Source organism: Mytilus edulis, chromosome 10 (assembly GCF_963676685.1).
Source record: "Mytilus edulis chromosome 10, xbMytEdul2.2, whole genome shotgun sequence".
Classification (NCBI taxonomy): domain Eukaryota; kingdom Metazoa; phylum Mollusca; class Bivalvia; order Mytilida; family Mytilidae; genus Mytilus; species Mytilus edulis.
Window position 1 is genome coordinate 22,561,067 of NC_092353.1, and position 26,951 is coordinate 22,588,017.

Sequence of the window (26,951 nt, forward strand, 5' to 3'; positions counted from 1 at the left end):
TCTCTCTCTCTCTCTCTGTCTGTTATGAAGTGAAAATATGGCAGGCTGCGCTACTTACATGCCGTGTTTAGAAGCTGAAGTTTACCGATTGACACCTTATAGTTAACAATCGATATCTAACGCGTAGCCAGTAAACTTAATTTGCGACCATCAAATCCCCAATTGATGCCGTCGGAGCTTAAAATACAATACAGTTGTCTCCTAATTACCTCCCCTGTAACTGTCTCGTATAAGTATACAATTTTTGAAGTATATATACAAGTAAACTTAAACTCAAACAATATTTCCTAGCTACATGTCTTTTAGGAACAGTTACTATTTTCCACCTTATTCAGAAGATGTTTTCTAATATAAAACATTGAACATGTACTCTTTCGTTCAGTGATACAGGTATATGTCATGATGGAAGATGTAAGATCTCTCTTAATTCTTTAAGTATGTTCGCTACTCTGCTCCAAAATACCAGCCTTTTTAAAAATCTTAGTCTGTTATAAAATCAAAGTTTATGAATAAAGGAACTAAAGAGATAGAAAAAATTGAGGGGTCCGTGTGCTTGTTTCCCATATATAAACTATTGAATATTTGACGAGAAATGATGTTTCATACATTTAACATATTAGACATGTTAGATAGGAAGAACAAAAATTAACATTGATTCCTATAATCTTATATACCAAAGTACCAGTTCACGTCGAATTTTCTGTTTTACTTTTTTTTTGGCAATCGATGACAACAATATTAATATATTTAAATATGTTTTTTGTTTCTATACAAGTTATTCTTTATTTATAACATTAAAAGCAGTGTTGCAATATATATACATTTACATGTAAAGTAAAACATAAGTCTTATTTTTTATTTGGAAAATAAAAATTGAAAACTATGCTACAAAAGTTTGACAGATAAAACCAGAAAATGCAAAAAACATACCTGAATAATTGTATATATATAAAAAGAAAATTCGTCAGCAGGCAAATGTGATCATCGTTTTGCATACATTTTTTGACAATTCATTACATATCTTGGCATTTAAAATATAGAGTGAAATATGTTTAAATATTCCAATTGCAACAAAGCAAGATCCATATGCAAGACTTATACAACTGCGACTACTTCAGAATCGTTTATTCTACTTTTGCCACACTCTAAATCTGCGAAATTCATGTATGACATCCTTAAGGCTATCACCAAAATGAATTTCACTTCACAACAGATTATTATAATGCTCTTTTAAAAAAAAAAACTGTCTGCTTTATAATTTCAAATGTTTAATCTTATCCCTGAATGCCTTGACGGTATCTTTGCCTCTAATCAGATCTGCTGCTTTCTCGCCAATCATTATACATGGTGCATTTGTATTCCCGGATGTTAAATGTCTCATCACCGAAGCATCAGCAACACGTAATCCTGATATTCCTTTTACCCTGTAATAGATAGAGGTCAATTTTATGGAAGCACACGCAACACTTCTGGGTTGTTAAACAGTTTGGATCCAAATTTAAGTTGTGATCAAGCCGTTTTGAATGATTATAGATTAACTTTTAACGACAAAATCACTATGTATGTTTCTGTATGATTCTTTAAGCATGCATTATTTGAAATAAAAGGAATAAAAACTGCATGTCATGGCTACCCTCCATATACCAGCAACTTAGAAATTGACCTGACAATAATCTTAGATTCTAATATACAACATTTCTGCATTTATTTCTGTGTGAAATACATTACGATTATCTTATGCATGATAAGCAACTGGTTCTTTTTCTGGAGGTTCTGTCCAGCTGACCGTTTATGAAAACATCTTTATATATATGAAATACATGCCGCGTATCTTATAAGAAGTACCAGTTTTTTTAATCGAGGTTCTGTCCAGTTGATCATTTATAAAAACAAATTTTCTGTATTTGTTTCTGTATTAAATACATTTCGAGTATCTTGTGAGAAAAAAAACCAAGTTTTATTTTCTAAAGGTTCTGTCTGGCTGACTCGGTTTTTTTTTAAGTTTGAAAAAATATCTTTTAGTTATTTCGTTTTCTCATTGAATAAATCTGAACAAAGAATTATCATTTAATTCTTTGTATATCTATACGTTAATTTTAACTTTCCTGTCACTGAAATATTTTGTTATACCAAATAAAGGCAACAGATATTGTTTCAGACGACCGATTTCAAAGCATAAAATAAGGAATAGTCTTTTTTTGTTTTTAATATGAAATGTGTCCTTTGTTTCTTTTGTTACCTTTGTTCCTAGATACGATCATAGACTTCAGAAAACAACAGTAAAAAATTAAATATATGCATATATGTCGACATATCTAATTAATTCTTAAGTTCATGTATTTTAAAACAACCTTTTATCAGAGCATTTGCATTAATCAAGTATTTGCTGGTACGTATCCGTATCGACGTATCGTATAATACGTATATGAGGAAAGGATAAATACAGTCAAGTTGGTCCCGATGAAAATATTATATAATGCATTTTATTTTAATTGAGATCGGGGTAAAATCATTACTGTAAACAAATCTGTTCGATACGTATATATACGTCGATCCGTGCACGTATCATGATACGTGAATAATGCAAATGCTCTATAGGTCAGTATCCTTGCGGCAAATACAATTGGTCTATGTTATCGATTGTCTTTTAAATCAAATGTTTTGATCCCGTGCACAGAACTTTTTTCATTTGCTATTCAGACTGATACTGCAATGCAATGAATTTTGCAAACGTGACTGTTGTTATCCATTCGTTTGATGTGCTTGAGCTTTTGATTTTGCCATTTGACCATGGACTTTTCGTTTCTGATTTTCTTCGGAGTTCGATATTTTTGCTTTTATTTTTTACTTTTTAATAACCAGTAATAGGGTGTGACTGACAAATTTAAATAAACATTGCAATAGTCTGAGATTTATTCACTGTTATTTGATGTTCATTTGTTATTTCTAACTTTTTTTTTACTTTACAAAAAATATTTTTTTTGAAACGGTGTTTTGACAATACATTAAACAAACCTAAGTTGTGGATCGACAACGGAAGAAGGGTCTGTCTTTGACCCCATGCGACATGTTGATGCGGGATGATATCCTGTCATTCCCCAGTATCGTATAATACATTCCCAGTATTCATCGGAGTCAAACTCTTCTGTGTCACATATACCCTTGAAATCCATTCTATTGTGAGTTGCACCTATTTCTTTAAAAGCTTTGGTCTTTTCCAATTTACGCATTATTCGTATACCTGTTCAAATAAAAAAAAAACTCTTGAAGCATATGTATGTTCTAAAATCTTCTTTAAATGTAAAATGTCAACAAAATCATTATACTCATAACTGCTTTTTATAAAATCTTAAAAATGTAATGCAAAGCACTGTTTTGGAGTGATTGAATCATCCATTACCTAATCCCTTTTAGTTAAGCATTTGATCAGATTATACTTGCCTCGCAACTACAATCGTTGTTGGGCAAATTTTAGAATTTAAACTTAGTTAAGGCTTTGTACATTTTTGGCCTTTCGATCTTTTTTATTATTCGAGGGTCACTTATGAGTCTTTTGTAGACAAACCGCGATTTAGGCGCAAATACAAAATTTTAATCATGATATCTATGATGAGTTGATTTGCATAGTCTTAAAGATATCAGATTCATCCTAAACAGAGACATTCTTAGGTTATGGTTCATAGAAAGGTTTGATTAAATACTTATAAATAATAGTTCACATTTACAGGTTTACACATTTTAGAATAAGAAATTAGATATTTTGCATTACATGTAGTTATGTTGGTCGTGTTTTGACGTCGTGAGTTTACATGACTAATATATTGTTTTAGTTCCTTCAATATGACTATTCCAATATGAAATTTAAACGCATTATTTGGTTCAATAACGCTTCCATTCATATTTTAATTATTTTCATTGCTGCTTATAATTAGTTCACTTAGTCAAAACACGCTATTCAATACTTACCAGCAAGAAGAGTCTTCACGTCATCATATTCGCATAGATAGTTTGGGTCAATCGCGGGATAATCGAATGGATCAGTACTCTGAAGTCTTACATAACCTGTACATTTCGGATGCTGTTGAATGGCCAGCATCGTAAACTCCTTAGAACTGGATCTTGTTTTTAGTAGTTTAATTACCTTTTAAAACAAACCCGAAATATAGTGTAAGTGTATTTGAAATAGCGAATCAATTATATCATATTTCTATCTTCCAAATATATTTTTAATCAGATTGCAACTCATTTTACAATGTCAATTTCAGCTTCTAGCATCACACCTTTTTATTTAATGGTACATTATTCGAAAATGTTTTGATTGAGTCGTTTCTTCTACATTTCTATTCTTCAATTTCGTTCAATGAAATAACTAAATAACAAACATGCGAAAGCTAAAACAGATCATTAGAGATCCATAATTCAAATCTATTTGATTTTTTGGTTTAAAAGTTGAACTTTTGAATTTCGATTTTAACATTTCGACTTTCAACAACTTTACGTTATTGATTTTCTTTCAATCATATTTATATGAATAAATTTATTAACAGCGATATAATAGTGTCTTTAGGATATTTCTGAAATAAAATCTACAGTTCTTACAGACTCATTATGATTCACTGGTATACCATATTCCATATACAGATCATCTTGTGCAATGCTGAAAAACTCAAGCTGATAATCTGGATACAGTGGTTCTTTCTTGTTTCGGTCTGTCATCCTACCAAAAATATGTCCTTCCAAACCACTTGTAGTCATAACTCCTGCATATAAAATAAATGTGTATTACACACAATTTCTTGTTTAAATTATAATTATTATAGTGAATGGGTAGTGTTTTTAACATAATTATCAAATTTTGAATTATTTTATACAACCAATTGCAACGGTGACAGTGTAAACTTATAAGTATCAGGAAAAAAGCGCATCGTAATTTGCTTGTTGAGAACACCTGCTAATAAATGCTTATTGTATCGTTGTCTTATTGGAACAATATGAGCGTTAAAAGGTGAAACAATTAATGTCAGAAAGAAACCTATGCAATATATTTTTCATTTGTTTTTTGTTGTTTGTGTGTTGTTGGTTTTTTTTTTTTTTTTTTTTGGGGGGGGGGGGAGGTAAATCCATTTAACAACATATATTTCAAAGGGAAAAGATAAATGAGGTTAATGTTAATTTATATTCCCTACATATACAAGTACTTTATTCTGACATTAATTGTGGAAATCAAATCAAAGGTTACATAAAAACCAGGTAGATGATTCCTTTGGAAAGTTGAAAAAAACAATGCTGGAATTAACAAAGCATATCAAAGTTTTAAAGTTTTAAAGCACATTTTAAAAAACAGCTATGTTCGTGGACTGTGACTTGTTTTTCTAAAAAATAGTCATACATTTTTGAATATTTAAGTCTAACTTGTGTTTGACTCACATATGCACAGTTCTTATCATTACTGAACTATGTACCTTTTCCTAATATATGATACTGCATTTTATTCCATAACGAGACTGTTTCAGCAGACGTAATACAGTACGGTTTGTTTATCAAAAACTTCACGAAAATTTGATAGTGATCCTGGAGATTTTCACCAACTGGTAAATCGGCAACAACAGGTATCTGGAGGAAGATTGGCAGAAAATAGTTTAAAACGTCTACATCATTTATGCAATCAAATAAATTGTTTTTTAGTGCATATCTGAATTAAAATCATATATATATAATTACATGTTAGTTATATAGAACATAGTTAGTCAACCACGATTTGTTAAGAGTCTATAAGGTCACACGTCATATATAAACACTCTTTTATAAGCCAAAAATAAAATTTACTCAAGACGTCAATTTCATATTATGGTGGGAATTAACCGTCATTATCATACGAATACATTCCTTAGTTCATAAAATACAGTCTTTTAAATTGTACTTTATGCAATTTACTAATTTGCAAAATAAAAAGTCTTTAAATTTGTAACGCGTATGATTTTCCATTGGATACATGCATTTCTATATTTCCTGATTTATATAATGTAACTTCTCAATGTATGTGTAAATCAAGTTTATGAATTTGTTGAAGTCTTGTCTTGGGTCGTTAAATGAAATTCTACATTTCTTAATTTTTTTTATGTGTAATTTTTAGTCACGTTTTGGGAGAATGCGTCAGTTTCAATATTACCGCCCAGCAAAGGAGAAGTTTCGATGATCAAGAAAACTACACGATACAAATCAAAAAGTTACAAATCAAGAATGGAAAAGGTTCCACAAATTCCACAAGAGGGCGCTATTTTTTTCCGTTGGCATTTGGTGGTTGTGGACGAAAACAAAGAATTAAGTTACCGAATAACTGTCATTCGAATATTCAGTCCGGTATAATATTTACAGTTTATAATTCTTAAATTTATTCAAGTTCGCTGCCATATTAGATTGTAAAATTCAAACATAGGATTTATTTCTATTGATCTCTTCTATGTCATGCATAATGTCATTTTCGTTGTCTATTTTTTAAAACAACTTTGGTAATATTGAAAACTCCAGAATACTGTGCATGAGAAGTTTTCATGATTGAACATCTCAGCGGCTGTTTCGGTGTATATATGAGTGGCCAATGGTTGTTTCAGTAATTCCATGTGTATTATGCAATTTCTAATTTAGTGCATAATGTAGTTGATTTAACATTGTTGTATTCCTTTTACACATACAGAAACATAGGATGCCATTTTGATAGGATACAAATCTTAATATTTTAGAAATTTAATTGAAAAGAACAGTGATATAATGTCTCCCGCCTGTCAGTGTACACATGGCAATTTTTCTGCCAAATACAAAAAAGAACTGTACTTATATATACCAACTATTATATAAACACATTACATGAATAATTAAATCTGAAAAAAATGTAGACTTGGGAGTGCTAGTAACGGATATTGATCAAACAAACAGACATAATTACTTTGTCATCTGCTCAATGTGTAACAGTAGATCGTGCAAGACCCTTATGGGTATTACAGGTCTTTAAAAGCTCCCTCATCATTTGGAGGTATTTCAGTCAACATTTGAAATATAAGCCGATGTATTTCACTCAACTTTTGAAAAAAAGTTAACGTCAAGGATGAGTCTTTTGTAGACGAAACGCGCGTCTGGCGTATATACAAAATTTAGTCCTGGTATCTATGTTGAGTTTATATACGTTATAAATTTGGATATTTCAATATTGGAAATCATTAAATACATTTTTTTCCAGTGAAGTGATATTTCTGGTTCTTGAGAAACAAATGTAAAGTTGAATTTTGAGATTTATACCCTGAATTGCGAAAAATCTGTATAAATAATTACCTGTTGATTAATAAAAATCTTTGGAACATGAAGATATTTGTCCCCCGCGGCAATTTGATAGAGGAAATTAGTCATGGTCTGTATCTGCCCAATTGTCTACTTATATATCCATGCGTCTGTCTATTTCGGCTACTCTGAGACCGGCAAGATGATTTTTCTCAGAAATATTGTGGGATAGTTATACCTAATTTTGATTTGATCATTGAAATTGTACAGGTGTTATTGGATTAAGAATTATTTGAACATTGAAAACTATATGAACACTTAACGGACGCAACTCACCTAAGTACTGTTGTTAGATTTTGTTGAAATTGTGTAGGATTGTACTTTATCATTCAACACTTAAGAATTAAGGAGATGTAGTATGATCAACAACGATATGGTGGTAACAACTATAAGCAACCGTACGTCCACAATACCATACCATACCATATAGTCGGCTAAAAATGGCCCCGACATGAAAAATATGAAACAATTCCATTGAGGAAACTAACGGCCTAATTAATAACAAAACAATTTACCCAAAAAAACAAGTCTTCAGTGTTGACCTTTGGCTCTATTCTGCTCTTTGATCGGGTTGTTGTGTCTTTGACATATTCCCCATTTCCATTCTCAATTTTATCATAACTCTACGAAATTACCTTTAACTTTGTCAGATGGTTCTTCGGACCAATTCCAGATAACATTAAAATAGCAGGACTGTTGATGGCTCCGGCAGATAAGATAACTTCTTTTGTCGCATAGAAATTCAGTTTTCTGTTGTCTTTAATTACTTCTACACCGATAGCCTTTTTACCCTCAAGTAATACCTGTTAAAATTTAAGTTAAACTTGAGCTATTTTCTCGTTTACATCTTGAGGCTCCATACTCTCGTATAACTCACATGAAACTGAAACACATACTTTATTGAAGCAGTTATAAGATAGAGCGTTAACCACCACAGGATCTTTTTGTTGTAGTTTCATTTTTCGACTGTTATGCTCCGAGTTTGTTTAAAATGCTTACCGCATATATTGATTTGATATTGTTGTGTGGATCAATTGATATAAAAAAAAAATTATACACCAGAAATTTCATTTAGATGGGTATGTTGTGTTTAAAAGGACATAATTGTTTCATTTGGGAAAGCTATTGAATTCTCTTTCTTTAATTCCATCTTTTTCAAATTTCAAACAAAATCATACGGGAATGTTATGAAAAGATATACTCGGCGACATACCGAAATAAAAATACGAATCAGATTTTTTGCTATATTAACGTCAGTCATGTTGTAGGACCATTGTAAAGCGATTAAAGGTTTATGCTGCATTAAAAAAAAGTAGAATAATCAAAATAACTATTAAATATAAATTCAAAACGGAGAGACCTTTATAAACTGGCAAAATCAAAATCTCAAACACATATTACGAAGGGAAAACAACTGTCATATTCCTGTCCTGGTACAGGTATTTCTTATGTAGGAATTATTAGATTTAACCAGGTTTTAGATCTAGCTAGAGCTCTCACTTGTATGACAGTCAAATAGAAGTTTAATTTTGTAAAGACTTCTTTCTTCATATATATTCCATTAGTTCAGTAATTGTGGCAATTATCTCGAAATGCTGTCATACGAAAATGATGCAGCTGTTAACTTATACAGAAGTTTTTAGATTAATATTCAATATTCCCCAAAAATAACATACAGAGTCTTCGCAAGGCACGGTTTTTTGGGGTAAAGATGGAAAATACAGGAAAGCATATAGTACCTTTGTCACAAAAGTATTGATACTTATGTGTAAGTTAGATCTATTGATGACAGGTCTTAGGTAGGCTTTTGCAGTATTGGAACGTTCACCGTTCTTCATTGACGACTGCATGTATGAAAAACCTGCAAATATTTCAAATAAATAACCAAATAAGAGTTTTTCGCAAAACTATTTGTTTTCACTCACAAATAAGTATTTTAAATTCAAAACTTGACTTTATTTAAGAAATTTGTTGTGTATAGTATCTATTATTTCACCATTCACATTTAAAAATCTGTAATGAATCATATTTTACATCTGAAAACAGCGTGTCATATTTCTGAATGTGCAATTAACCTTTTTTTGTTTTTTTACTTTAACCCATTTTGGACTTAAAAGGCACACAAACAGTTTTTTCCGTTATTTGAACATAAGACTTTTGCTTATAAATCAATATAAAATGAAGAATTATTATCTATATTGGTATAGTTGGTACAACGGAAAGACGGTAGATCTATATTGTGGGTGTATAAAACAAAAATACTATGAATAAATTATTCTACCTATTTGATTTTCTCCATTCAGGTCAACATGTTCTATACCGATTTCATGTGCAGCTTGTTTATACATTTCTGGAAGTGGTGTATTTTTAACTTCACTTACACCTAAGTACCCACCCCTTGAATGATAATCTGTAAAGAAAATCAATAACAATTTTCAGAAATAATTGAGAATTAAACAATAATTGTTTATTGATAGCGTTTGGAATAAAATATCTAGTATTCAAGAATAGTCTGTAGAATGAAAATTTGATTGTTGATTGTCTGCGGAATAAAACAACAACTATAAAGGGTAGCCTGTGGAAAAAGATAATAAAAATGTAGGAGTAGTTTGGAAAATGAGTATACAACTAAAGTATAGGGAAAGAGATAATACAATGGCCTCTTTTTTCTTAATTTGTGTTCTGTTTATTATCGGTTAGTCTTGTGTAGACGAAACGCACGTCTGGCGTATTAAATTTTAAATCTGGTACCTTTTGTTAGCTAGTATTCGTGTGTTTCTCTGTCCTATATGTTCTCCCATTTATTTGTATTGTAGTCCTGTCATGTAATGTTGTCATTTAAATGTTGTATTTAACATTGCCATAAAAGCGGGAGGTTTGGCATGTCACAAAAACAGGTTCAACCCACCTTTTTTTCTTAAAATGTCCTGTACCAAGTCAGGAAAATGGCTATTGTTATCTTATAGTTCGTTTCTGTGTGTGTTACATGTTAATGTTGTGTTTCTGCTGTGTCGTTGTTCTCCTCTTATATTTGATGCGTTTCCCTCAGTTTTAGTTTGTAACCCGGATTTGTTTTGTTTTTTTTCTCAATCAATTTATGAGTTTTGAACAGCGGTTTATTACTCTTGCCTTTATTTATTTATGATAATCAACTTTTTAAAATATTTACAAAATGCATATCATTTAAATGAATTGCTATGTCATTGATTGCTGTAAACAATATTTCATATGACGGATGTATGTAAGACTAAAACTTTAGCAGCAGAGCATCAGCAGAAAATCATTTACAGCAACTGATTTGAATTTTATTGAGGTATATAGCAAACTCATTAAAAAAACTTTCAATGGGAAATTAAGCTAGTTCGAACCTGAATCATAAAATCGAGGAGCCTGAATATCCTCAATTTTTAAGAAGTATGGTAAGACATCTTTATAGCTCCATCCTGTACATCCCTCTTTTTCCCAGTTGTCATAGTCATATCTACTTCCTCTGACATAAGCGAGATAGTTTATACTGCTAGATCCTCCAAGAACTTTACCCCTGGGCCAGAAACTTTTCTAGTGAATAATTGGACTCAGTACATAAGCGTGCATTGGGAGATAATTTATCTTATATTTGCGCGTAATCACTTTACAGCTTATAACACAAATAAAGATAATTCAAAATAAATAGGGCTAAAGTTAATATGAAATTTGAACATATTCTATTGGTTATTTATATTATATATTTTTCATACGATATTCTAAAAAATAAACAATGATAATGAGAAATCCCGTAATATCCTAAGACATACATGTAACCTTATTGTCAGAGTAAATCATTTAATCGAATAGCAGTTTGATAAATAATTTAAGTCAGTTTGTAAAGTTGTGTTAAGGCAAACACGTGGAGTTTTTTTGTTGAAAGGAACAAATTAGAAGAAAAAAATCATTTGTGAACGTGTACGATGAATTTAGTCTCCGTATCTACTGTACACTTCAGTCGGGTCATTTGGTGCAAAAACATTTTGTTGTTTAAAATTGATCTTTTAAACGTATTAAGTCTTTGCTGCTAATGTACACTCTTATTTGCAATAACACGATAGGTACGTGATTAATAACAATACCTGGTCTTGCTTCATTTGATGTGAGTATTTCTGTGAAACAGTGTAAAACGACCAATCATTTTTAGTGTTCTCTACGGCTGCAGCTTTAATAGGTGTAGTGATATCTTCATTACCATATTCGGAACCTCCTGCTTCTACCAATAACACCGATATTTCTGGATCTTCTGAAAGTCTGTTTGCTATTACTGCTCCTGATGAACCAGCACCAACTTAATGAAAACACAGTAATATTTGTTATCTATGAAAGATATAGCATTTATTATCTGTTAATTATATAACGATGTTTCAACTTTGCATCTTAAATAAGTCAATTGATGTGTACTAAACTTTCAAGCAGGTTAGCGTTTAAACAAAAACTACAAAAAAATCTTTTAGTAAATTGTGAGAAATAAATTGAAATCGCAATGTTTAAAAAAGTTGAACGGATTTAATTATTATTTTTGAACCCAGTCTGCAGATTAAAGCAGGGTCGATAGGAAACCTTTCTAAACAAATGGGGACTGTCCTATTCTGTGTTTAGTCTCTGGCCAATTTAGCTTTAGATTGTACTGATGGTTCATTGATTGACTGAAAGGACCACGACTTCATATATCTACATAAAATAATAAGACTTGAAATTATCTACGAAGCATCAATGAAATTTTATAATCTGGATTTATTTTAGCAATTACATTGAGAAAGGAAATGGGGAATGTGTCAAAGCGACAACAACCCGACCATAGAGCAGACATCAGCCGAAGGCCACCAATGGGTCTTCAATGTAGCGAGAATTCCCGCACCCGTAGGTGTCCTTCAGCTGGCCCCTAAAAATATGTATACTAGTACAGGGATAATGGACGTCAAACTAAACTCCGAATTATATTACTTTATTTCCATACCTTTTTTCAGTACAACTAAATCTGGATCCTACCTGATCCTGTTTAAATAGGTTATGTATATACTTACCAACAATATAGTCGTATGTTACATTTAACTTTACATCGAGAACTACATCTTTTTCAGATGGCAGAAAATAAATTCCTAGGAGAATACCAGATACTGCCATCATAATTGTATAATGCAAAGCCATCTCATGTACGCTGAAAATATATATTTGTGTAAAAAATTAACTGATGTCGGTGAGAAACTGATTGGAGTTTTAAGGTTTTGCATGATTACCTGTTTTTCTTTTGTGATAACATAATTGGTATATTTTTGACTGCACTACCTACAGATTTCTACATTTGATACTTTTTTGGTGCTGCTCTTTTTGTTTTTGTTCTAATATCAAGACATGATTTATTTGTTTTGTACATACATGATTCGTATTATTTTAAGAAACATAAATAACTGTTCTATAATTTCATACTTATACGCAATTTTAATTCGAAATTTTTGTTAAAAAATATTTTTATGATTTAGGCAACCTCACTTTTTCCCTTTCGTATTATAATAAAAACTGTTATAAATTATAAAATTCTTCAGTCTTAGATCTAAAGATATCAGTATAGTCGCCTGGTCTGCGCTGATTTTGTTATACTCCTGTCGGCACAACCAATGTTGCTCCTTTATAAGTTCATACTACAATATTCTCCGTGATTTGGCCATTTATCTCGATTTGTTTTCTCGTAATCAATTTACGAGATTTGCAAAAAATATTTGAACATCTATCTACTGTTGGCATCTATTGTAAACTTTAGAATAGGATTACTTTTTTAATACAATGTTAACTGCGCTACCCGGTTTTGTTTTTTTTTTTACTCCGAGGAAAATTCAAAACGGAAAGTCCCTAATCAAATAGCACAATCAAATGATAAAACACATCAAACGAATGGACAACAACTGTCATATTCCTGGCTTGGTACAGGCATTTTCAAAGGTAGAAAATGGTGGATTTAACCTAGTTTTATAGAGCTTAACCTCCCAAAATGTATGTGAGTAATCAAAGTGTTGTCAATTTGCAATACGAACTTGAAATTTAATATTGAAATGTATTTGACAATAGAACACATTTACTTTATTACAAATTTTAAGTACAGTTTCTTATTTCTTAAATGTAACTTGATAGTTAGAGTTATTTTCATAACATACATACATCCGCATTGCACATTTAAACTTATGTAATTTTGAATGATATGGTGTTTTTAATGATATAATTTCTTGATTAGATGGATAAATTAAGAATGTTCACCTCACTAAACTCCAATACTTTAACTAATACAGGTTTTGATAAACCCTGTTTAGGTGTACATATCAAGCCAGTCTTGACCCTAAAAAATAGATAAAAAAAACAACTTCTATAAATATGATATATTGTCCCCATATTTTAGTCCGATAGTAATAACAGTGATATCTATAAAATTATACACATGGTAAGAAATGTACACAAAATTTAAAAATTCCCGGTATTGTTTAAGAGGTTTCCTAACAGCACTTACAGTATAAATAAAAGTGTAATTAATTAGTTTATAACGAATCTACATATCTTTCTGTAATGGTGATTATTATTAATGTGTTCTCAGACATCAGTGACTTAGCAACTTTATTTAATACTATTATTTCCCTTTTTTCATACATAACAATAAGAATATATTGTATGATTGAGCTGAATGAAAATTGCCAAAACATATAAGGACTTTTTAAACCACAAAAAAGAAGCTAAAACTAGTGTTTAAGATTTGAAGAGTTACCCATGAATGTAAAACAAGTAGAGACTTCCTGGCATTGCGGACATACAAATTTTGAGAACGATTATCGTACTCAGAATCAGAAATCAACCAATCAAAAAGATGGATTTGTACTGAGTCCGAGTACTGAGAAAAGATGTATCACCGAGAACCAAGATATATAGAACCGTCCATAGATAGGTAAGATTTATTTTCTGTGGTAGTCAATAAAGCTAGCTAGAGAAGTATAGAGATCAAATAAGATCTAAGATATTTGTCACATGAAACAGCATACGGAACTTGCTAAATATTATGTACTTAAAGTGCTTGCTAAATATTATGTTTTAGATTTAAATGTCCAGCTATCTCTCCCCATATATACACCAGTTTTTGACACACATTTGATATGTGTGGTGTGTAATACTATAGTTAAGTGATAAAACATAATGCTGTGTATATGCAAAAAGGTCATCATCAAATAACCTATATATAAAGAACATTTTAAGAGTGTTTGTCTTCAACTGAAGTCAAAGTTGATCATCATTGGTGGTCTAAAACTTTGACAAAGTAACAATATGTACCATTAAAACAAAACTTACCGCGTAAAATATATGACGATATTCGGCAGCCAGTCATCCAAGATAAAAATTATCAAGTCAGCTTATTGACAATATAATACTAGCTTTTTAAAAAGCTGACCGTGAATTATTTAAATAATACACGAGTTGATTTCGAATCAACTCGTGTATTATTTAAATATTTATAATTCCAAATTATAAGGATTAAGCAGATTTGTTGCTAGACGTTATTGCTGTATAAACTGGGTTGGAATATTATTTAGTTCATAATTTAATTCCCAAATTGATTTTTGATTTTATTATGTTTATGAGAAAAAGCATGTTATAAACTATATTTTGACAAATTATCAAAGCATTCTATAGATTTTGATTTAGACCCCCCCCCCCCCCCCCAATCTATCTTTAGTCAAGATGTTTGGTACTTTGAACCTTGTCTGACTGTCTAAATTCTATAGATTTTGATTTAGACCCCCCCCCCCCCAATCTATCTTTAGTCAAGATGTTTGGTACTTTGAACCTTGTCTGACTGTCATATTACCCGAACAACGAATCAATATAACAATTGTAAATGCTTGATATTTTCTTTTCGTTAGGCATTCATTGAACCATGGAAATGAGGTCAAGAACACTGTGCATAAGCCAGAAGTATATAGTTATTTTGTTTTGTTGTTTGTTATATATTTTTCAATATACAAAACGTCAGCACTCAGCTACTGCAACCCTCCGTGTACTACGCTCAATTACTAAACATATGTAAGTTTTGTTATCACAGTTTGCAATGCAGAACGTAAATCGTCTTTCCTTGACATAAACCTCTGATGACCAACGCCATATTTATAACTATGAAATAGGCAGTTCATCAACCATTTAAATATAAAGTTCTATACAAAATCTTAACATCATGGCCATCTCTTCTTGTCTTATATAAAAACATTTCCTGCAGTCAAAATATTAATATACCCAATATACTTTCATATGTTTCTAAAATTCCCTATTTATAACTTATCGTGAAAAAAGTTCCAACTTCCTCAGGTAACTTTACATTTTTGGACCCCTATTTGTCATATACCTCCCAACGTTTCTATGTATTGATACATCACTGTAGTTCACCAATTACTTCGGTCTGAAAAATGAAAATAGCAAAAACGTTGAAGAGAAAAAACAATTATGAAGGGTTATTTTCAACATCTAAATTTAACAGATTTGACAAAAATGCATACGAAATGGTTATAATCATCATTCAGTGGAAATAAAGTGTTTCAAGAGTTTGTTAGCATTGTCTTTATGATATCTGTTTAATCATCAAATGAGCACGAAATGACGAACCTTTTATTCAGTATTCTTTTCAGATATTTTATGTAGAATTTTTTGTAAACACAGAAATTTGAATAATAATACTGTTCCAAGAATATACAATATGATATTAATCTTAAAGGAAAGTAAAGCATCTTATCCCCGGCTTAGTATATTTCTAGGATTTTGATTGGTTAACGCACGTCGTTACAAAACCCATAGCCCCTGAGTGTTGCTAACCCATATCCCCGGACGTTGCTACCCATTACATCGGGGAAATTCACGCGCGTTTTCCTTAGTTCCATGGTTATTCCTTATGAAATATCGAATACTGTAGATTATCCTTGATGTATGTATAATTAGATACTTAATCCACTAACGATTTGATCCTATTATGTCGATTATTTGCATTCATTTTAGTAAATGCATCACTATTCTGCCACATTGTCAATGAATGGGACTTCTGACCTAGCTATGCAAATGACCCACGTTGACGTCACACCGTCTATGATGTAACTCTCACAACTTTGAGCCCCAAATTTGACCCATTTCATTTTCTCTGTCTTTAGATTAAAAACGTCTTATAATTGTCTATCTGTAGGGTGCTCCCTACATCCCGTAAAAAATATGTCAAAATCCAAAATTTCAATAAAAGATATTTCAAAAATTTAAAAAACGTTACTTTCACGTTAAACTTTGTGGTAAAATTTCTCTAACAATCGCCAGTTTTAGACTAAGACCGGGGATAAATTCGTTATCTATACGTTCATATCCGTAGATATGGATATTTTAAGACCCTCCAGTACCCTGTACACCCTTCGGCTGCGCCTCAGGGTGTACTTGGATAATTCAGGGTGTTAAAATATCCATATCTACGGATATGAACGTAGATAACTTATGATATCCAAGTAATATAGCATCACTGATAAATATCCTACGGATGAGTAAAAGGTCCCTCAAATCTAAATCACCATTATCACTATCAGCTATCGTTCCAAACGGTTTGGCCAAAGAAATGGGAAACTTATATTCAATAGAAATTATAATTGCCTTTTATTGTAATCCATGTCAATTCTCTTATGATAATATTGTTCCACCTAGTTAAGTACAGCTCTTTGTAAGAACCAGACCGAGTGCGATATATGGTTTTAGATTTTTTCTATAAATTGCCTACTAGAAACAATACTTGAATACTGATCAGAACATAAATTTGAGTGGGAAAATAAGAGTGGTTGTTATGGTAACGGATACTCTATTTTTTGGTAGTTAAGCGTGATAAAATCTTTCACAAATCAGCTAAATCACTACAATGCAGAGCCTGATTATGACTAAATCAAACTTTTTTTCATAAATTTTCATAAATAACATTCATAAAACTTTGTTTAAGCTTCATTTTAGTTAAGATTGCATGTCAACCAAATTTGTTAATGTTTCAATGAATTTATCGAAAAACCCATATTTTCAAAATTTCTGAAATGTGGACTATTGCGAAATTGTCAAATTTTCTCGTATGTTTTTCAGAAAAGTGCAATGTGTACAGCAAAGTGAGCACTGTAGTTATTAAGTTTGAATATTACTTTACCAAATTAAATAGAAAATGTGTGGGAGTCTCATTAATTTTATCACCATAGCAACCGATTTTTCCTTGGAAACAGAATTATTTTTGCAGAATATTGCAGTTTTAGAACTTAAATGTCCTTAATTGTTTCATAACTGAAAAGAAATACATACAAGACTACGCTTACTTTAAATTACCATTGTCAAGTTTTTCTGACTTCAATAGTTACAATAGAAACAAATAAAATCCATAGCAACATCCATTCAAAAGCTGTATTAATGAATGAAGTTACTAACATCATTTCTATGGAATGACTGTAAACACCATCAAAATATTCAGCCGAGGACATCCGTCATCATGTGTTTCGATCCCTAGCTTGGTACACTCTCAGGATGGGGGTCCACAGTGGTGATCAATCAATGCACATTGGTGGTGGGTTTCCAGCTACGACTGTCTCTCTTCGTCCACATCCAGCAAACCGCTTTCTCTGCTGCTTGGTCCAATTTCTGAATTGCTGTTCTTCTTTGCCGGCCAGTCACTCCTACTGAAGAAAACAACCGCCAAACTGACTGTACAGGGGAGCCTCTGAAACCAACCTCAAGGGGAAAGTTCCATGTCTGCCATCCTGTATCTCTGCACTCTGCCAACATTTAATCGTTCTTTGCCCTCTTTCTTTTATTGGCTTCGATACATTTCTCCTCCCAGAGAACAGTCAGCTCTATAATAACAACCTTTTTTGGAAGACCAGAGAACCATGTCTGGTCTTAGATTAGTTGGTACAATATAAAAAAAATATAAACTTTTTTCCTAGATCTACTTCTAACTGCTAGTCTATCGCATGATTTAACACGCATGATGTGTTATGCTTACTTTTCTGACCTTGTTCCCCCTCCTACACATCTGAATCTAGTGTGTTTTGCATTTTTCCTCTGTTTCTCTATCACTTCAGCAAGTACCAGGAGTACTTGGTTGTGTCGCCATGTATATCTCTCCTGTGTAAGAGCGATATTGCATCCTGACTGTACATGTGGTAGTGTTCCTCTGTTTCCACACAAGGGACAATCTGCCATCTGGTGCGTCTAAAAATTCCCACATGTGCAGATTTGAAGGTGTTAGTAACACATCTTACAAGTTGTCGCCCTTAACGATCAAATCAAACAACTTAAAGCCAAATTAAGTACTAGAATTACTTCTATCAGACACAAGAACAGTTGTTACTGTTTAAAGGTTTCGAATTTCAGTGCTTGTCAACGACGCAACAGTTTTATGAACTGTTTTGAATCTAGTGCCACTAAGTCGAGTGTAAAGGAAATCTCATCTTGCATTCTCAACTATACACATGGAAAAAAGTATTGCAACACCTTGATTTTTTTAAAACTTGAAAAATCAGCCTCTTTTTTTGGATGAAATATAATAAAATATGTGTATAATATTATTGAAACATAGTTTATGATAACATTGGCATTGAAACGAACAAAAAATGTTTGAAAAAAAAATGATTTATATAACCACAATTTTGATAACAAAATGAAGTGTTTTTTGTACAAAAAAATGCATTTTACAACTTTTACTGTAGTTGAACTTTACAATGTCAGACATTTCAAAATTAATCTTCAGATGACTGTTCACATCATGGTTGATCGTTATACGCCAAAGAATTAGTACTTTGTGCGCAGCCTCCATTCAAACGAGTAACCGCATCTTAACGTCTTCTGATTCCTGCCCCAAATCGACTAATTTGTTGCTAAGGTAGCAGCAACCATTTATGATGAAGGGCATTGTTTATTTCATGATGTGTTTGAACTGGGGTGTTCTTTCGCGCACTTTCCGCCCAATAGTGTCCCAAATATGCTCGATATGATTCAAATCCGGGCTACGATCGGGCCAAGGAAGATGAACCGAATTCCATTTGAACATTGGATCTTCCTCCACGATGTTAATTTCCAACTTTGGCGAGCTCTGCACTATATTAGATACGGAAAACTGTGTGTCTGTTCGTTAGCAAGGGTCTCCGAAATGGTCTTATAGCACGATAACCAGTAGCGATGAGTCGATCTCGAACAGTTCTTGTTAAAAGGCTCCTGTATGGCCACCACTCTCTTTTTAGGATTGTCTTGAATGCAATGGGTTTCCTTCTTACCAACTATTCATTATGCTTGATTTTCCCTAGTAAATGGTATAGGGGGTCTTCATTATCTCGGAAGGTCTTTAACTGCGTTTATTGCCTGATTTTTATTCTCAAAACGACTTATAGTGGAAGGTGATGACCAACAATACGTGCAGTTGTTACAGCGACATTCCTGCTTCTCTTATGCTGATAGTCTGCCATCTTGCTGCAGTTAAGAGTTGTCAAGGACCCATTACAAGGTGTCAATCACATAACTTTAAAAACTTAGTTATTTAAAGTGTTGAAAACAATGAGGATAAAAACATCTGTTTTTCAGTTTACAGGTACAGTAGCTGCATGTGCAGATAAAAACTGATCGAGTCGATATTTATTGATTAAACTCAGGTGATACTTAAATAATGTTTAACTAGTTTTTTTTACCAAATTATATCACAAAAAAATAAAGAGTGTTTTTTTAATTTCAATTTCAATTTGGTGTTGCAATACTTTTTTCCATGTGTATATAAGCCTTGAATGTGTTTATTTTTCTTTTTACTGTATTCATTTACAGAGTTATTTATAGACGACAAGTGCTGAACAGGTATGTTGAGTCCATAATACAATACAAATTTAAATCCCTATAACCACATTTAAAAAGGAAAATCACAAAAATTCTGAACTCCGAGGAAAATTCAAAACGGAAAGTCCCTAATCAAATGACAATATCAAATGTTCAACACAACAAAAGAAAGGATAACAACTGTCATATTCCTGACTTGGTACAGGCATTTTTCTTATGTAGAAAATGGTGGATTAAACCCTGGTTTTAAAGCAAACTAAACCTCTGAACATATCCGATATCATCTGTGAAACGGATATTCCATAACGGTCAACCAACTCGTGATGGCGTCCATAAAATATACGAATTGATGATTTCAACTTCACCACTTTGAACTTAAAATATATTGAAGTACCATATTTGAAGCCAATCGTACTGTTTCACTGGTTGTTGTAGCAATCGATGAAAAAATACATAAATAAACCTTTATGAAATCTTTTTCGATACAAATTATTCTTTATTCATAACAATACATTAGTGGTACAAGATACATTAACATATAAGTCTGATATTTTTATGTAGACAAAACAATTGACAGTTTTGCTACAAAAATTGACCATTGAAAGCAGAAAATGCAATATACATACGTGAATAATTAAATATTAAAGAGAAAATATTTGTTCAGCAGCAATGTTTTGATTATGCTTAATTTGTAAATGCATATACCAATACCTTTTGATATCTTATTTACATAGCGTGCTTTTAAATGTAAAGTGTACATATGTAAAAGTAAAAAAAAACATTCTGAAGCAATAAATTAATGTGCACAAGTTACACAACTGCGACTACATCAAAAAACTTTAACTCTACTTTCGCCATATTGTAATGTCAGATAAATCTATTGAATTTATGGCTGACGTCTGTATGTTGATCCTGAAAAATAACTTCAGTTTTCGATAGATCATCATAATGTCTGCTTTATAATTTCAAATGTTTAATCTTATCCCTGAACGCCTTGGCAGTATCTTTGCCTCTAATGAGATCTGCTGCTTTCTCGCCAATCATTATACATGGTGCATTTGTATTCCCTGATGTTAAATGTCTCATCACCGAGGCATCAGCCACACGTAATCCTGATATTCCTTTTACCCTGTAAATTAAAAAATGTTCAAACTGTGAGAAAATATCAATCTATAACGAATATTCAGTATATGCAGGTATTTTATACCATACTCATTCAAATCAAATTTATGACAAAGTCTCGATTTATACATCACCATTAAATTGAATGAAAATGTGTTTCAATATGTTTGTTTCTGGATATTTTTGTCACCATGCATAAATTGATAGAAAGTACGAAATATGTTGTATTAATTAGTACTATCAATTTGGTTTTCATTTTAAGATCCGTGAAAAGTAAAATCACAAAAATACTGAACTTAGAGGAAAATCAGACTTTAATTGCCAGTAATAGGGTGTGATTTACAAACTTAAATGAACATTGAAATAGTATCATTTGCAAACTAAAATTTGTACACTGTTTATTTGATTTGACAATTGCTTGTTATTGAAGGTCATGCGATGACCTATAGTTGTTAATTTCTGTGTCATTTGGTCACTTTTGGAGAGTTGTCTCATAAGCAATCATACCATATCATACCCGACTAATGCTAATCTGTTAATTTTAATCTTTTGTTGTCATGGTTATTATCCTCCACAAAAAAATAAAGACTTCAATGATTCGTGGAAATATAAAAAAAGTAGATATGGTATGATTGCTTATGAGACAACTCTCCAAAAGTGACCAAATGACACAGAAATTAACAACTATAGGTCATCGCATGACCTTCAATAACAAGCAAAGACCACACCGCAATAAGCTGTTTGGAACAATGCATTTAACAAACCTAAGTTGTGGATCCACAACGGAAGTAGGGTCTGTCTTCGACCCCATGCGACATGTTGATGCAGAGTGGTGTCCTGTCATGCCCCAGTATCGTATAATACATTCCCAGTACTCATCGGAAGCAAACTCTTCTGTGTCACATATACCCTTGAAATCCAATCTGTTATAAGTTGCACCTATTTCTTTAAAAGCTTTTGTCTTCTCCAATATACGCATTATTCTAATACCTGCTCAAATAAATACGATTTTCAAACACGCATGTTCTGTCATAAGATATTTTATAAATGTTCAGAAATTGGTAAACTCGAAATGATTTTTATAAAGTTGTTTAAAATATAATGCAAAGCATTATTGATCGCGTCATTCATTACATAATTCCTTTTAGTTAATCATTTTATTAGATCATACTTGCCCAGCTACTAAAATAAATTGATGTTGCCAAATTAAGAGATTTCAGACAAAAAAAACTTGAAAATTAAATATGCTGTTTCTCCACCGATCAATCGGCATTGCGGTGAAGAATAAGGTGGCTTTCAAAGAGAGTCTGTAACGTGTCTTCCTGTGTTCAGTCAAAGATGAACTCGTACGTTAAAGGTCAGACCAAATGTTCCGATCTAGTACAAAGCAAGGTTTATAATAAAATCCTGAATGTTTTATAAATATTATTGTATTATAGCGTTTATATGTCTTGCCTGAGTAGGGCCATGATTGGCAATTAAGATGAAAGTTAATGTTTAACACAGTCATTACCAACTTCCTGTCCTGGTATTAGTGTATTATTTGCCACTTGACATGGCATATCATTGGTTACCTACAAATCTGATAATAGATCAACGGAGTTCAGAGTTTAGCTATTTCATATCTGATGATTTGTTTCTTATTCATTATTTTACGGATACTCATTACAGAACGAGTTTAATTGATTAGTTGATTGAGTGGTGTTTAACGCCACTTTCAGCATTATTATGCTATTCATGGGAGTCAGATTTGTATTGGCGGAAAATTCCGGAATAAACTTGAAAAGCCACCAACCTACGGTGGGAATGTTGACATTCCTAAGTACTTAAGGTAGCACAAAACAGTCAGGGGAAATTATTAAAATTTAACCCCGTGAATTTTTACCATCCCCTTGTCTTTGCTTCCTTGCAACTTAAACTTATTGTTTGGGTAATATATATGCATATGAATGTAATCAGAATCTTTCATAGATTTTATATCCAGTAGTTAAAATAGAAAAATATGAATCCTTTTTGTTGTATCCATAGCAACAATCTGCATTTGTTTGTTATAAAATTTGCAAAAAGAGGTGAAAGATGACGCATATTTCCCAAAAATGTCGCCAGAAGAAGAATTTCAATCATTTTAATTTATACCTTTTCTGAAACTGTTTGCGTATATCTACCAAGAAATCCAATAAAATTGCAAATGGCACTTATCTAAAAAAAAAATTGTAAAAATTGAGTCAAAAAGTGTTGCAAACATTGCAATAATTTCTGGACCTGTAACTTCTTATCTTCGAAGGCTATAGTAGTACTCAGTTGTCTAAAAATGAATTTTATAAGACAATAGCTTTCATATTTGAAAAATCCTACGGGCTCAAAATGCAAAACCAAACTCCTAACTGTGTATTGCTACCTTTATCACTGGGGTAAAGCTGATGACCGTAACTGCATTCACGGTCATCCCAAGATGTCGGATGAAAAATTAGGTCAGTTTCTTTATTGTCTGTTAAAGTGTTTCTATATCATTTTCTTTACAAATCATACATTGAAACGATGTAAATTTATAAAAGAATCACTCGAAAATCACTAATTACTTCCGAGAAATGTGCATGAAACGGGAAATTCGATTTGAAAAAATCGTTAAGATGACCGTAAATCATAATCAAAATATTTTCAAGATGACCGTAACATAAAACAAGGATGACCGTAATTGGTATAAAGATAACCGTAACTTGTAAAGGATGACCGTAATTTGTAAAGACTGACTGTAATTTATATATATATAGGACGACCGTAACTTTTATAGGATGACCATCAATTCTAAGAAATATCCGTATTGTATTCAAAGCTTTTTTGTTGAGTTAGTCGATCTCAATAGGGGCTCGGTTAGCGGATATAAATACGTTTCATAAATTTCTTTTTTTAAACTATAATATAATTGGCCATATTTAGGATTTATAACAATGATAGTAAATTGCATATTTCTCGTAAACAATTAAATATTTATTGATATCGACGTTAAAATTTTAACACAAATTGACAGCGATACGACGAAAATTTGAAGAAACGTGAATGTGTCCCTAGTACACGGATGCCTCATCTAAACTATCATTTTCTATGTTTAGTGGACTATGAAAATGGGATAAAACTGTAATTTGTCATTAGAATTAAAAAGATTATACCATAGGGAAAATGTGTACCAAGTTTCAATTTTATTTAATTTGAAGCTGGACCAACGGACAAACAAACAGACGAACGGACGAACGTACGCACAGACCAAAAAACATAATGCCAATAAATGGAGCATTAAAAACATTAATAATACATACGAATATTTGGTAATCGAGCCCATGTGTATGGTTCCAGAGGAAGCAGATTAAAATCTTAATTTGTCTTGATATATGCAGGAGGAAACACTTTTGAAATAGAACAAAAGAATAGAAGCTCTGTGTTTATCGAGAAAGCGATAAATGTTAACTGTAATGTTTGATATAGTAACAAAATTTTAAAACAGTAATAGAAACAAATAAAACGACAATTTTCTTATTTCAAAAACACCATTTGCATAATTTTTCAATGTATCTATTACATAGTAATGCAAAACAATAAGATATCAAGTCGACGACATGGTTCTTATCGGGGCCTTTTATAGCTGACTATGCGGTATGGGCTTTGCTCATTGTTGAAGGCCTTACGGTTACCTATAGTTGTTAATGTTTGTGTCATTTTGGTCTTTTCTGGATAGTTGTCTCATTGGCAATAATACCACATCTTCTTTTTTATATATAGTATCTATAAGTTGGATGTAGAAAATGATTAACCTCCGATTTTTTTTTATCACGGACGGAGAACATATCAATCTTTTAGTTCAGAAATTTTCGTATCTGCCTTTCCATTATGTGAATCAAGAAAAAATTCCCCAAAACAGGTAACGATTGTATCGAAAAGAGAAAAATCGAGTGCACCTTTTTATGTTAGGGCATGTTTGGGGTGTATATTTTGTCTATAAAACGTACAAAGCAAGAGTATTTTATATAGCATCTCGCTTCAGATTCTATCATTATTATATATCAAAGCTACAGGTTGACTTTATAACGTAAAAAAATGACAGTACGAAAAGATGAAATATATGGGTCAAGTGAGATACCTATCTAATGAATCACAAAAACAGAGTAGGTGTGTTCGAATAGCTATTTTTTCTAAAAGTACTTGACGACAGTCTTTTAATTTGGATGATGAAAATGGATATCTTCGAAAAAATATGATTTTCTTGTGTGTGATAACTAGGGTTTATAATCTTCAACCACTGAAAATGTTTAGTCTGCCCTTCCACGAAATATTTAATTAGATTTTTTTTTAAATGCTTAAGAATTTTCAAAAATTCCATCTGACATCCGAACAGACACTATTTTTAAGTTGAATCAATGCAGACAAGATCATTAACTAATGCTCATTAGCTAGTAGATACATTTGTCTTTTAAAATATAACTGACATATAACGATCGATCGTAATGGTGCTATGTGGATAAATTTATCAGTTTTCAAGAGCAAAATTGGCAGAGCGTCATCCCTACAATGGCTTCCATTTCTACGATTGTGAGCATGAACTGGCGTAATGGGGAGATAATTTTGAAGAAGTAGAATCCTGACTGTATGAATAACATTTCTGTATATATACAAATTGACAACGTTCCGCCTTGTGATACGCTTTTCGTACAATACTATTTTAAGGATCTACTTTGCTGGAGCTCACCTTCACTAGTTTATTCGAATAATATTTTCAAAATATTTCTGTTATTTTATTTGCACGACAAAATGAAAGACGATATAATATCAATGGGTGTACATGCAATTTTTTGGCATTTTTAAAAATGTGTATTTATTATATGTCATTAAAAGGAATCCCAGAAACAAACAAAAATCTTTTGTCGAGCAGTTGAAGGCTGTGCACCGCATTTTTTTCATTATGCTTGTAAGGTGTCATTTTATTGCGCTTTTGTAGCATGTTTTCCCTTCCTGTTCATTTGCATGTCTTTTGGTAAATTCATTTTAAAAATTAAACCCTCTACTTTAAAAAAGATACATATGGTAATCTTTGCATTTGAAGCACGTCTTATTTTCTTCTACCTATAGAATAAAACTCTCATATTAATATGTGTATACCAACACGATTAATCATTTGATACAAAAAGATAGTTATATAAATACGGATATTTCTTAGAATTGAGGGTCATCCTTTAAAAGTTACGGTCATCATTTACAAATTACGGTCATCTTAAAAGCAGTTACGGTCAGCCTTGTTATGAATCGCTGATTCTGTTACGGTCATCTCGATTGTGATTTACGGTCATCTTGGCGATTTTTTCAAATCGAATTCCCGTTTCATACACATTTCTCAGAAGTAATTAGTGATTTCCGAGTGATTCTTTTATAAATTTACATCGTTTCAATGTATGATTTGTAAGGAAAATGATATAGAAACACTTTAACAGACAATACAGAAACTGACATAATTTTTCATCCGACATCTTGGGATGACCGTGAATGCAGTTACGGTCATCAGCTTTACCCCAGTGTTTATAGTAAATCTTTTTTTTCAAATTCACCCATTTGATTAATCTTCTATGTTCTTCTAGCTACTTCAA

At 31.9% G+C, this 26,951-nt stretch overlaps 3 protein-coding genes across 4 annotated transcripts in view; 1 reads left to right on the plus strand and 2 right to left on the minus strand.

Moving 5' to 3' along the window:
• Positions 1-26,951, plus strand: part of LOC139490679 (glucose dehydrogenase [FAD, quinone]-like) — a 542,951-nt gene that overhangs the window by 68,777 nt on the left and 447,223 nt on the right. The window lies entirely within an intron of this gene.
• On the minus strand, positions 739-14,758 carry LOC139490681 (glucose dehydrogenase [FAD, quinone]-like). 2 transcript variants are annotated; one of them, XM_071277599.1, is made up of 13 exons: positions 14,683-14,758; positions 13,609-13,687; positions 12,384-12,517; positions 11,439-11,647; positions 10,701-10,890; positions 9,614-9,742; positions 9,072-9,193; positions 7,968-8,135; positions 5,463-5,613; positions 4,600-4,760; positions 3,967-4,141; positions 3,016-3,241; positions 739-1,424 (listed from the first exon to the last, which is right to left on the minus strand). In XM_071277599.1, the coding sequence occupies exons 3-13, from the start codon at positions 12,505-12,507 to the stop codon at positions 1,253-1,255; spliced, it is 1,827 nt and encodes a 608-aa protein (XP_071133700.1). In that variant the 5' UTR covers positions 12,508-12,517; positions 13,609-13,687; positions 14,683-14,758; the 3' UTR covers positions 739-1,252. The 2 variants fall into 2 exon arrangements, with proteins under 2 accessions (XP_071133700.1, XP_071133701.1); XM_071277600.1 differs by lacking the exon at positions 13,609-13,687 and having other exon boundaries at positions 14,683-14,738.
• Positions 21,023-22,306, minus strand: LOC139490685 (glucose dehydrogenase [FAD, quinone]-like). Its single transcript, XM_071277605.1, has 2 exons — positions 22,086-22,306; positions 21,023-21,328 (listed from the first exon to the last, which is right to left on the minus strand). Exons 1-2 carry the CDS (start codon positions 22,298-22,300, stop codon positions 21,157-21,159), a joined length of 387 nt encoding a protein of 128 aa, XP_071133706.1. The 5' UTR covers positions 22,301-22,306; the 3' UTR covers positions 21,023-21,156.

Coding starts and splice junctions, on each gene's coding strand:
- LOC139490681 (XM_071277599.1), bottom strand. CDS start 12,507: ATGGCTTTGCATTATACAATTATGATGGCAGTATCTGGTATTCTCCTA. Junction 9,743..10,700: donor TCCTCGATTTTATGATTCAG/GTTCGAACTAGC, acceptor TTTTCTTTACAG/ATTATCATTCAAGGGGTGGG. Junction 4,142..4,599: donor CAGTGAATCATAATGAGTCT/GTAAGAACTGTA, acceptor TTGTTTTAAAAG/GTAATTAAACTACTAAAAAC.
- LOC139490685 (XM_071277605.1), bottom strand. CDS start 22,300: ATGCGTATATTGGAGAAGACAAAAGCTTTTAAAGAAATAGGTGCAACT. Junction 21,329..22,085: donor GTTGTGGATCCACAACTTAG/GTTTGTTAAATG, acceptor TTTAATTTACAG/GGTAAAAGGAATATCAGGAT.